Consider the following 12,233-nt stretch of genomic DNA (forward strand, 5'->3'; position numbering starts at 1 on the left):
TAGCACCTCAACAGGACCAGCTCTCCCAATACCAGGACTTTCTAGATTCCGTCTGCTGGCAGCCAGGCACCAGGGATGTAAGCAACCGATCCCAGCAGCAGGGGAAGGGGGGGACAGGAAGGAGGGGGAGATCACATCCCACTTTCCCACCCAATTGCCAGTACCTGGAGGGTAAGAAGCAGTGGCCTGGACCTTCACCCTGACCTACTGCTTTGAAAATATCAAAACATTTGTGGAGGAATTCCCTGGAGGCGCAGTGGTTAAGAATCCGCCTGCCAGTGCAGGGGACATGGGTTCGATCCCTCATCCAGAAAGATCCCACATGCTGCAGAGCAACTAAGACCCTGCACCACAACTACTGAGCCCACATGCTTAGAACCCATGCTCCGCAACAAGAGAAACCACCACGAGAAGCCCGCCTACCGCAACAAAGAGCAGTCCCCGCTCTCCACAACTAGAGAAAGCCCATGTGCAGCAACAAGGACCCAACACAGCCAAAACAAATAAATTTAAAAAAAATTAATACATTTGTGGAACTAAGCACAAGTCTAAATAACAAGCAGATCCTACTGTGTAGCACAGGGAACTATATCCAATCTCCTGGGCTAAACCATAATGGAAAAGAATATTAAAAAAATAATGTATATATATGTATGACTGAGTCACTTTGCTGTGCAGCAGAAATTAGCACAACATTGTAAATCAACTATACTTCAATTTAAAAAATAAAAGTTAAAGAAGCAGAGCTCTGGAAGTGACCAAACCGCTACTTACCAGAGATGGTGCCGCGCTGCCCCGACCGCCTCTCTGTCTGTGCATCGTGGAGGCTGCCGTTCCTCAGGCATGGCTGGGGCTGGCGGCCCAGTCCTGCCTTGCGCTCAGTAGGGCAGGATGCCCGCGGCCAGCTCTCACCATCTAAATGATGACAGTTTCCCAGCTCCACTGCCGCCCTCGGGACGCCTGCTATTCAACACTGACCTCTGTGCTACCTGTTCACACTTCCCGTAACTCGCCTCGCTGCTCTGTTTTGGCTTTTAAATACCTACATTAACCTCGCCCTAAACAGCGTATCTGCTTGTGTGTGCACGACACAGCTCTGGGAGGATGTCAGAGGAAGGACCCCCTCAAGGAAGGGAAGATCGGGCACGGGGCATTGGATGAAGGCTCCAGGGCGTGCCTGCTGCATTCTGAACCCCAACATGTGAGTATAAGATAAAGCACACTTACTTTACCAAAAAGTGAATTACAAATTCAAGAATGCACAGAATAGCAATAGCCAGTTACCCGGGGAACAGTATCAGGGGAGCTTTCCTGGAAGGCTAGGAAGGTGCCCCCAAGTGAGTGCCGATGGAAGCAACTACCGGAGGAAGCCTGGCACGTAAACAGTGACCAGTGACCACAGCCATGGAGGGTCGGCCCGAGCGAGTCCGCAGGTCGCCTGGGCACCACCGGCTGCCAGCCCTCTGCTGACGCACGGGCCACAGCCACCAACCGAGATGAATGACCTTTGTTCCCTCCTCCCCTCAACCCCCCCACTGCTGGAAGGTGACAACTGGAGGTGCGGGAGATGCTCACCTGGGGCGGTCCCGCCCCTGCTGCTACACTGGCCGGGGGAGGGGCTGAGCAAGGGCCGCGGCCGCACCCAGCCTGACCCCGCCAGGCCCTGACCGCCGGCGCCCCCGGCAACGAGGGGCGCGCTCGGGCGGTCACCGCAGCTGGCCCAGGCTCAGGGCTCCTCGCGTCTTCTCCTCGGGGCTGCACATCTGGTCGTGACACGGAGGACGCCAAGTCCCACCACCCAAGTCCCAGCCCCTGGGAGCGAGCAGCTGCTTTTCCTTACTTTCCTGCTGAGGCTTGAGAAAGCAGATGAATTCCCAGCACTTATGCGGGGATAACGGCACTTATTTACTCAACCCAAAATAAACCAGAGAAGAAGGGGAAAAAAATCCCCTCTTGCAAACCAGGCTTTGAAGACTAGCCGCTGCCGCCTGCTCCTCGCGGCCAGCCTCGGGCCCCCAGGTGGCCGGGCCACGCGCACGGACGTGAGGCACAGACAGGAGCCACCTTCATTAACAAACCCTTTTTCTTTTTTATTAGAGATAAAAACAGCAAAGTCCCACATACCATACCCTGCGGGAAACCGAGATGAGCGAGGAGGGTTGACTATTTACAAGAGCTGTAGCAAAAGGGCCCCCGCGGGCCTTGCTGCCCGGGTCCAAGTGCGGGTTCTTCGTGGGGGAGGGGCGGTCAGTGGCACAGGGCCATGGTTTCCATGTTAAGGAAGCGGACGTGCATCTTGGTCTCGATGTCTATTCCCTGCCAGATCTGGAACGGACGGAGCGGCGTGAGCAGGCGTCCCCGCCGGCGTCCTGAACCACCTCCCCAACCCGCCCTCCTCCGCCACCACCCGCCAAGATGCTCCTGCCGGGGGAATCCAGAGAGAAGTGTGGAGGAGAAAACTTCCATCTGCCTTTTTGCTGGTTAATTGGGCTCTGACATTTGGATTCTCTCCGGATTGTCACAGCAAGTTATTATTAAGTATGGAATCCAAGCTCTTAGCTGAAGTCACTCGAATCCCACCCACCACTTCAGGCTCTGTGATTTTCATGCAAATTCCATAACCCCATTAAACCTTCTTTTCACCAGAAAAATGTCGAGACCACCACATGTGTTGCCCACTCACGGAATGTCGTGGGGGCTCCAGTGGAATCAGGCACAGAAACGGTTTGTAAACTATGAAGGGCTGTGCAATTGTAAGGTTTCGTTAAGCCATCGTCATCAATTAGAAGGTCACAACAGTTAGGTCTTTACAACCTCCCAGCTATAGGGTAGGAGGTCACCGTGTTCCAGACGGACAGGCTCATGCCCAGGAAAGGTAATTTCTGCCAAAGGCCACGTCTATCGCCACATACCTGCTGCTAGCACTGCCGTCACGGTCCATCCTGGCCAGGGCCCTAGTGGACACTCAGGCCACCAGACCCTATATCTGCCACACTACGAAGCCCTGGCTCGGGCAGGACTGTGCGCTCCCCAGCTCCTTGGCCACTTGGGGCCCAAGAGGACCACGGATGGAGAGATGGCGGGAAGGATGCGAACAGGAACGGAGGGACGTGGTGGGCGGTGACTTGCCACTGTCTCCCTGCTTATGTAAGAACTTCAAACCCTCAAGCTGTCACCCTCACCAGCTCCAGGGACAGCCATGAGGCTGGGGGAAGCAGAGCCCTGTGGGCACCCAAGCAGCAGGGAGGCCTCGGCATGTTTCCTGCCACGGTCACATGCCCACAGTCCCCCAGGTGCTTTCTGTGTTAGGTGGACAAGACGTTCCCAGGAAAAGATACCTGGATGCCCAGGGTAATTTCTGCCAAATGCCAGGAGGCAAGAGGGTTGTGGTGGGGCTCAGAGAGTGGGAGGGGACAGCTGGTCAAGAAAAGCCCCCACGGTGCAGAGGCAACGGGAGCGTGGGAGCACTAGAGGCAGGGGAGGGGGCGGGCAGCCCTCTGGGGAAGAAGCTTGGTTTCTGGGGCCAAAAATGGAGTTCATCCTATCTTCTGGCTTAAAGCAGCCACCCCTCCTCCCTAACCCTCGCTGGCTCCCTGATCATCTAACTCCTTATTCTGGTTCTTGACCGGACGTCATCACTTTTCTGGAGAGCAGGCCTCAGCGCAAGCCAAGGTGACCTGTGGCACAAACGCCAACTCTGACGTCTCCCGCCCGGTCCACCTGCCCTGCTCAGGCTGGGTGTGTGTGGAGGGGGTGCGTCTCTGAGGGAGGGAGGTGCCTGCCCTCCTCCAGCCCAGCAGGCCCTTCCAGTCTCTCCCTCAGCTCTGGGGCTGTGCCACCTGCCCCCTTCCTTGGGCCACGACTGGCCCGGCTGGGGGCGCGGACTTTGAGGGGAGTGCCCGGCTGAGCTGCCCCTCGGCTCCCTGGGGCCGGGGCCACCCGCGTCCCCGGCCCCACCCCAGGCACAGGCCTGTTTCCCTCGGGGGCCCTGGGGAGCTGGCGGCTGGCCTGGGAGCCGCCCTGGGTCTCATTCCCCCGACCTCCCATCTTCCTCACCTCCTGGAAGGGGCTCGACTCCTTGCCTATGAGAGCAGCGAGGGGCCCCTGGCCCCGTCCTGCAGGCGGTGAGGGCTGGCGAGGCCTGGGTGTCCACGCGCAGGGGCGGAAGGTGGGCTGCCAGGCACACAGCACTGACCACGAGGCCCGGGGGACCAGCAGGGGCAGCGCCACACACGGGCAGCGCCCACCAGTGTGTGCTTCTGAGAAGAGCGGCTCTCGTGCAGGCACAGAACATGCCAGAACCCTGGTTCCAACTGTCAACAGGGTGCTTCTGAGCAGGGGGACCAGGGACTCGCAGGGGAGAAAAATGGGGTTTTCCTCACAGGCCCTTTTGAACTTGCTAAGTTGTCCTGACCCCGTGTGACCATCATCACCCTTCCAATAACAATAAGTAAAATCACTTTAAACTGTTTTAAAGGCCATGCCCAGGCCTGCCCCCTTTCCACGGAGACGCACGTCACCTCCTGACCAGCAGGGGCCCCCTTGAGCCCCCAGTGCAGCCCCGGTGCCCACCCCCACCCCCAGGCACCCACCTTCAGGAAGTCATCGAAGGTGATCCCTTCATACACCTGATCAGGCTCCTGGGGACAGAGCACAGGGTGCGGTGAGTGAGTGGCTTCCGCCCGGAGACTCTTCATCTTCCCCTGACCCCCCCCCAGCACGGAAGGTGGGGCCGTTTAGGATCAGGAGAACGGGGAGAACATTCGGGATGGTCCGCCTCCAGCTCGAGGCCCGTCGCCCTGAACTCCAGCGTCCCCTTCACGGGCTTGACGGTGGGACGGAAGGTGGCGCAGGCTCACCGGGGCCCCAACCACGCCCCTCAGGGAGGACGAGGGTGGGAAAGGAAGAGGGTGCGCACAGAGGCAGGGCTCCCCCGACCCAGCACAGCCACCTCCCGCCAGTTCCCAGCGCCACAGCCACCCACAGACACCTCCTGCCATTTCCTGGTCCTGCCTCCTCAAATCAGTAAGACCAGTTCTGGGCTAACCTGTGCTCCAGACACGGGGGGAAGAGCCAAGTGAGCCACCCTGATAACATGTGGCCCGGGAGCCTCCCACCTGCCGAGTTAGGGGCAGTGCCAGTCTCTGCGCACACGGGAGAACGCATGATACCCCTACCCCGATGCTGCGACCCTCACAACCATGTCCCCACAGCCCTCACCCCTGCCCCCAGCACCCTCTGTGACAGCAAAGGCCAGGCTGACATCCCACTGCTCGTCAACACGAGACCAGCGTTTATAAATCATGGTCATCGGGGCTACTGATTACCAGGAAGCAGGGGTCTATCCAGCCATGCCGATATGGAAGAGGCTCCAAGATATGTATATGGTGGAAAAAAACAAACAAGGAGCAGAAAGATGTCTGCAGATTATTTCCTACAATGCTCACCAGAGAGCCGCCACCTGCCCCGTGGACACGGGGGGTCAGCACCGGGAGAGGAAACCCCAGCAGTTCAACGCCGTTTTGTGCAAATCAGGACTAAAAGACACACATGTACACACTGGTCTATGTGGGGAAAAACCCCATCAAGGGCAGTTCTCTTTAGGGAAAAGGATCAGGGCTGATGCGAGGAGGGCCAGGAGAGATGCGCTTCTCTTTCTGCACCACTCGTGTATTTAAGAAAACAGCAAGGCTTCCCTGGTGGTGCAGTGGTTAGGTGTCTGCCTGCCAATGCAGGGGACACGGGTTCAAGCCCTGGGCTGGGAAGATCCCACATGCCTCAGAGCAACTAAACCCGTGTGCCACAACCACCGAGCCTGTGCTCTAGAGCCGGCAAGCCACAACTACTGAGCCTGCGTGCCTAGAGCCCGTGCTCCACAACAAGAGAAGCCACCGCAATGAGAAACCCTCACTCCACAACAAAGAGTAGCCCCCGCTCACCGCAACTAGAGAAAGCCCATGCGTAGCAACGAAGACCCAACACAGCCAATAAGTAAATAATAAATTAAAAAAATAAAATAAACACCAGCGGGCACTCTGTTTGCTATGTGTTCTTTACAAATGTTATCACCATGAACTGATGCAAATCTCACAACAGTTCCCAGAGGTGGGTTCTGTTCTTCATTTAATGTTGGATATACTTTTTTTTGGGGGGGGGGGCATGTGGACCATTTTTAAAGTCTTCATTGAATTTGTTACAATAGTTCTTCTGTTTTATGTTTTGCTTTTTTGGCTGCGAGGCATGTGGGATCTTAGCTCCTCGACCAGGGATCGAACCCGTACCCCCTGCACTGGAAGGTGACGTCTTAACCACTGGACTGCCAAGGAAGTCCCCTGGATATACTTTTTAATTTTATGAAAAGTACCAATTTTTAAAAGGTTTGAGCCAGCTTTTTCCTCCCAGGGGCACAGAGGGTCTGCCCCCTCCCTGCCACCAACCCTGGATGCCCAGGGCAGCTGAGGAAAGCTAATTACAGACAAGGCCCCGCGGACCCCACACCCAGGCTGGAGGGTGGGCACCCGGCGGAAGGAAGGCACGCAGAGGGGCTGGGGGGGTCAGGGCAGCACCCCAGGCTGAGACCCCAGCAGAGCTGCCCCCCCCTCCAGCCACAACAAGGCTTTGCAGAGAAACGCTCTGGAAGGAGATCGCTGCCGCAGTCAACAGCCGGCTTTGGAAGTCCACTACAGTGGGGCCAGGCGTCCTCTGTCTTTGGCGGGTGGCGCGGGCAGAAATGTGACACATCCTCAGGGGCCGCAGGCTGTGAACTGACACGGCCGCCCCTCGCCCTGTGCCTCGGTGTTTACCTGGTCGGCCATCACACGAGAAAACCTTGTAAGAGCACAAAGGGGACCCCTAAGTAAAGAAAGCCGCACGCGGCGAGGGGGACGCGCACCCGGGAAGCCGGCACGGGCTCCGGGAACGCCTCTCAGGGGGTGCGGCTTCTGTGCGGATGAGCAGCTGCCAGCGGCCAACCATTTCACTACAGCAAATTAAGAAAACTGTCGCCGACTGAAGCTGGAGTGGGACGGGGAGCAAGTTAACGAAAGGGGGCGTCATTAAATCAAACGGGACGCGGCTGGGGCGACCCCGCGGGGATCCCTGCGCCCCCCACCCAGCTCACCAGCCCTTTCTGCGGCGGTTAATTCGCCGAGTGGGGCGGTTTCACCAGAGCCAGCAGCCTCCCCCTGGGCCGCCGAAGCAGAGCGAGAATATACAGGCCACTTAAAGTGACCTCAGCCCCCCCGGCCCCGGGGGCAGGCCTGGACCCCCCATCTCCTGACGACAGGCCTGGGCGCAAACAGCAGGTTCCAGCAGGAAAACACCCCTCCATCTGGGCTGGGGTCACCCCAAAGCCACGATGGCGTCTGGAGCCGCGGCCACCGTAAATACACAGGAGCCAGAGGGGACGGTCCCAGGGGCCCACCCGAAACCCTCAGGGAACAAAGTCCACGGAGACGGTCACGTGCCTGCCTGCACGGCTCCCGGCGGCTCAGAGCCCCTGTGTCGGGCCAGCTGGGCTGGACGCGGCCCTGCAAGAGCAAGTCTACCAAGCACCGCTGCCCCCAACGTCCAGAAAATTCTTTAGATCCCTGAGCCTCAGTTTCCCCCCCAGTTAAACAAGGCTACAGGTTTATGAAGTGATGCACAATGCCTGCACACGCTGTGTGGTCACCCTATGGGAGATCCTAGGGGCACCTGGCTACCTGGAACCTCCGGGGGAAACCTGCCAGGGGCCCTTTCCCCAGCCCCTACCCTGACGACAGCGCCAGCCGAGCTCATAAAAGCTGACAGTGACCGCTCACTCGACCTGCCCGCCCCCACTCCACTGACTTCGTTCCTGTGTGCTCTGCGCCAGTGGTTCTGCACTGGCGCTGATCTCGCAACCCTCCCCCACCCCGGGACAGTGGGCCAGGTCTGGAGACACGTTTGGTTGTCACGACATGGAGGGTGTGACTGGCATCTAGTGGCTGGAAGCCAGGGATGCTGCCCAACCCCCAGGACGGCCTCACATGTGAACACGGCCAGACGGAGAAATCCTGCTCTGACTCACTGACTATCACCCCAGGCCTGACCTCACGGTTCCCAAAAATGACCCAGCCGCTTCCATGCCACTGGGACCCTGACAGGCCTCAGCTGTGTCCGGCCGTGGTCCAGCTCCTGCTCACGTGGTCCCACCCACCTTCCTCCCCATCACAGCTGGAGCCCGGCCCTCCACCTGGGCCATGGTGGCAGCCTTGTAAGTGCCTCTGGTGGAATCCTCTCTGGTCTCTGCCAGCAGGGGCGCCTCCCAACCTCGTCAGCACACACAAGCCCTGATGGCCCAGCCCGGTTCACCTCCTCTGTTTCATCTACACATGGCCCCCCGCAGCTGCGCCCAGCTCCTCACTGGACCGCAGATCGTGGGCCCTAAAGAGAGCTCCCTGCTGACCTCTGCCCTCCAGGCCACGGATCCCCTCATTAACAAATAAGTGAGAGCAAGTCCGCGCTGCACGCGGACCGGGCCTCGCCCTGTGCCAGGCGCTCCCCGTGGGCCCAGGGAGGCTACACAGCGGGGTCTCTGGCCCCCAAAGCCCAGCCTTCCCTGCGTGGCACGACCCCCCAGGGGTTGGGATCTCGGGTCAGTCTTCCGGGGGACGGGGGAGCAGTGAGAGGCGTCTGAACAGGGCTCTGTGCCACATCGGTTAGAGTGGCGAGCGGAACACGCGTGGCCTCTGCCCTCTGGGGCCTTCCAGAAACAGACCATCACCAGGGTGGGCCAGAGCGTGGCGTGGCGGGGTCAGCACGGGAGGGGGAGGGTGGGGCGCGGGGGTCCCGGCCCAGGCAGCGCTCACCATCTGCCCCACGCAGACGCTGGCCGCCTCCATCATGGCCCCGTCGGCGATGGAGCGCGCCGACTCCTTCTCGATGTGGGGGTTTCCCGAGAGCAGCTCCTCGACCACCTGCCGGGCGGGGCAGACACACCATGACCTCGGGCCTCCGTCCAGGCCGCAGGGCAGGGGAGGCGCCGGGCCCCGCCGGGCGCGGGAGCATACTTTACATTTCGATACTCTTCCAGGGTGATGCGGCCGTCGCTGTCCGAGTCGTACATGTGGAACAGAACTGGAGGCGGCAGCGGGGAGAGAGGGGCTGAGTCAGGCGAGCTGGTGGGAGCCCCGGGTCCCCCGCTCCCCCAACCTTCCCCTCCCTCAAACTGAGCAGAAGACCCCAGTAAGGAAACCTAAAGGCCACGGGGCCAGACTGACCACTTCTGGTGGGTGACCTTGAGCAAGTGACCTAACTTCTCTGGGCCTCAGCTTCCCCATCTGTAAAATGGGAATAACCACACGTCTGCCTCATGGTGTTGCCAGGTGAGCGAAGGCTGGTGGACCAGGGCCAGCGAACGCCTGGCACGCTGCGAGTGCCGACGACGTGGTCGTCTCAGTAACAGGGAGCCAGCTCAGTGTTACTTCGAAGTGTCATTCCTGGCATACCCAAGAGGAAGGCTGTCCTCCCGGGCCTGTGGCAGGTCATGGACCCTGCTGCCTACAGCCCGCTCCTGGCTGAACTGAGCCGGCCCCTGATGGTACAAGGGGCAGTCACACCTGCTCTGGTTATTTCACTCTTAGTGACATCACAGGTTCCTTTACTGCCATCACTCGGCATCCCGCAGCCCAACAGCCAGGAGCTGAAGGGGAGGTGACCCCTCCACCCCCCGGCTCAGCCTCAGGGAACCTGAAGCGCCTGAAGTCCTCGGCCCTGGCATCTGTCCAGCCCGGCGCTGTGCTAACATCTCCCCTCATCCTCACACGACCCCGTGAGCGCAGGGCTGCCCTGAGCCCATTTCACAGACGAGCCTGTCACCTCGCAGAAGCTAAGGCATTTGCCCACAGCCATCCCATTAAGGGAGGGGCAGCCGGTGGGTTGAACCAGAGTCCATCCAATCCCACAGCCCCAGCGACCCCTGACATGGCCCCTGGAGCCATGTGGAAGCTGGGCCAACACCGGGCGGCACCCCCGGCCCCCAGCAGCCCCCAGGACACATCCCGAGCTCAGCACAGCCCAGCCCCGCGTTTACGTTTCCCTGCTGCTGCCTCGGGCAGGGTGGAGAGGGGTGCGGGAGCCACGGGACCGTGCGCAGGGAAGGGAGGTGTGACGCACGCCACCCTGGGACCCTGGGCCGCCCGCCCACGGCCAGATCCCAACTAAATTCGCTCAGAGCCCAGGGCCGGCCGAGGCTCCTCCGGGACGGACGGGCCCCGCAGAGGCTGCCCCGTGAAGCTGCCAATGGCAACAGGTCATGGGCCAGGGAAGGGAAGAAAGGAGCTTCCAGGAAGCACCCCCGAGATCTCGTTCAGCGTAGTGTCAGAATCACCGATACATTCAGTCCTCATCCCCACCGTCAGGTTCAGGGTCACACAGCTGCTCAGTGAAGAGGCCAGACTACACCATGTCTGTCCAAACCAAGGGCCTTAATCCTTTCCCATCACCTTCCATTCCCAGAAAACCACCAGCTGCTGAGAAGCGTAAACAAGGAGCCCACCATGGAGCAGCCCTGGAGGAGAGGGAGGTACCAGCGCCACCCTTTGTGCTGTGAAAATGGGGACCAGCCTACCCAAGGCCTGGGCGGGTGCTCCCTGACCCGACCCTCCCCCGGCGGGGGCACAGCAGGACGCGGGGACACGCAAGCGGCCAGGCGCGCACTGGCGAGGGGCCCCGGGACACCCACATCGCAGCTTCTCTTTCCGGCACAGCTGCACCTGCTCCTCGTCCATGGTGCTGTCGATGGGCCGGAAGTAGGACATGATGATCAGAAAGTCCTCGAAGTTGATCTCGTCGGCCAGGCCACTGGATCCCTTACGCAGGTTCCTACAGGAGCGACGAGGGGTGTCGGAAATGCATTAAAAGCAGAATTTTGTCCTTCTGCTACCAACAGCCCTCAAGAACCCAGCCCTCCCGGGCACACGCTTCACCTCCGCGGCTGTCCCAGCCCTGGGTTCTGTTTCCCAACAACGTGCTGATGGGGGCACCGCGGCCCCCTGGGTGGTTTAGCTCAGCCCCTGCCCAGCGCTCCCCACCAGAAATCACCACCTGGGGGGCTGGGGACAGACACAGGCAACCGCACAGCCGCTGGGATGGAGGGCTGCCCGCTGGGATGGAGGGCTGCCCGGGCCTGCTGCGGTGCGCGGAGCTGGGCGCTCAAACACAGGGAAACCGAGGCGCTCATTCACCCAGGTACGTCTCCTGCCCCTTTCCTTTAGATCAGGGGGTCAGCAAACTGCAGCCCGGGGGCCAAATCCCACCTGCTGCCTATTTTTATACAGCCCATAAGCTGAGAAGAGTTTTAATGTGGTTGGAAAAAAATGTTAGGGGGAGAAAAAAGACGAATAGCATCTCATGACAAGTGGAAATTCCATGAAATTCAAATTTCAGCGTCCATAAATACAGTTTTATTGGCACACGGCCAGGCCCGCTGATTTACACAGCATCCGTGGCTGCTTTCAAGCTACAGAGGCGGAGTTGAGCAGTTGTGACAGAGACCACGTGGCCCACAAAACCTAAAATATTTACTCTCTGGCCTTTTAGAGAAGCAGTTTGCCGACTTCTGCTCTCTACCAGCTGTTTGAAACTCGAGCACAGTGACACTTGCGAGGAGCTCTGAGTCATCTGTTCTCTACCAAAGTGCAAAGTTCACCAACGACTGCTGGTTTTCTAATAGATCAGGGCACGCTGTCCTGAGGTTGTCCCTATGGATGTGCTTTTGAAGAGGCAAGAAAGGGCTCGTGTTCCAGGCGGGGCTCGGGGAGCGTACCCAAGGCTGGGTCTGCGCCGCGCCTAGCACACAGCAGGTACTCAGCAAATGCCCGAGAGTGCATCGCAAGACCATGGGGGGCGGGTCCTGGCAGGGAAGAAGAGCTGAGGAAACAGCCTGGACACGACTCCATCCAAACACGGGCTCCTGAACCACTGCTGCCCAGCCCTCATCACCTAACCGACTTCTGCTGGGGCAGGAGGCCAGCGGGCTGGCGGGCTGAGGGCTCCCCGGTCCTCACTGTGCGTCCTTGCAAAGGGACAGCTCTCCGCTGGCCTGGGATGACTAACGGTCAATGGCCAGTGTTTGTCAAATGCGCTTGGGTCCCAGGACCATATCTCCGTTTAAAGGAATACATTCGCAGTTCTCTCTCTAGGGGCCCGTCTACTCCCTTTTGAATACTGCCCCTGAAGTGTGCACCACACGTGACAGTTTAGAGATCTTG

At 59.6% G+C, this 12,233-nt stretch overlaps 1 protein-coding gene across 1 annotated transcript in view; it reads right to left on the reverse strand.

The window, feature by feature from the left end:
- Positions 1–2,153: 2,153 nt before the first annotated feature.
- TESC (tescalcin) overlaps positions 2,154–12,233 on the reverse strand; it is a 62,736-nt gene continuing 52,656 nt past the window's right edge. The window contains exons 4-8 of the mRNA XM_057746311.1: positions 10,706–10,845; positions 9,038–9,099; positions 8,832–8,939; positions 4,593–4,640; positions 2,154–2,325 (exon numbers count right to left, since the gene is read on the reverse strand). Coding sequence (XP_057602294.1) covers positions 2,248–2,325; positions 4,593–4,640; positions 8,832–8,939; positions 9,038–9,099; positions 10,706–10,845 — 436 coding nt within the window. The 3' untranslated portion in view covers positions 2,154–2,247. The remainder of the gene's footprint in view (positions 2,326–4,592; positions 4,641–8,831; positions 8,940–9,037; positions 9,100–10,705; positions 10,846–12,233) is intronic.

Source organism: Hippopotamus amphibius, chromosome 8 (assembly GCF_030028045.1).
Source record: "Hippopotamus amphibius kiboko isolate mHipAmp2 chromosome 8, mHipAmp2.hap2, whole genome shotgun sequence".
Taxonomy (NCBI): Eukaryota; Metazoa; Chordata; class Mammalia; order Artiodactyla; family Hippopotamidae; genus Hippopotamus; species Hippopotamus amphibius.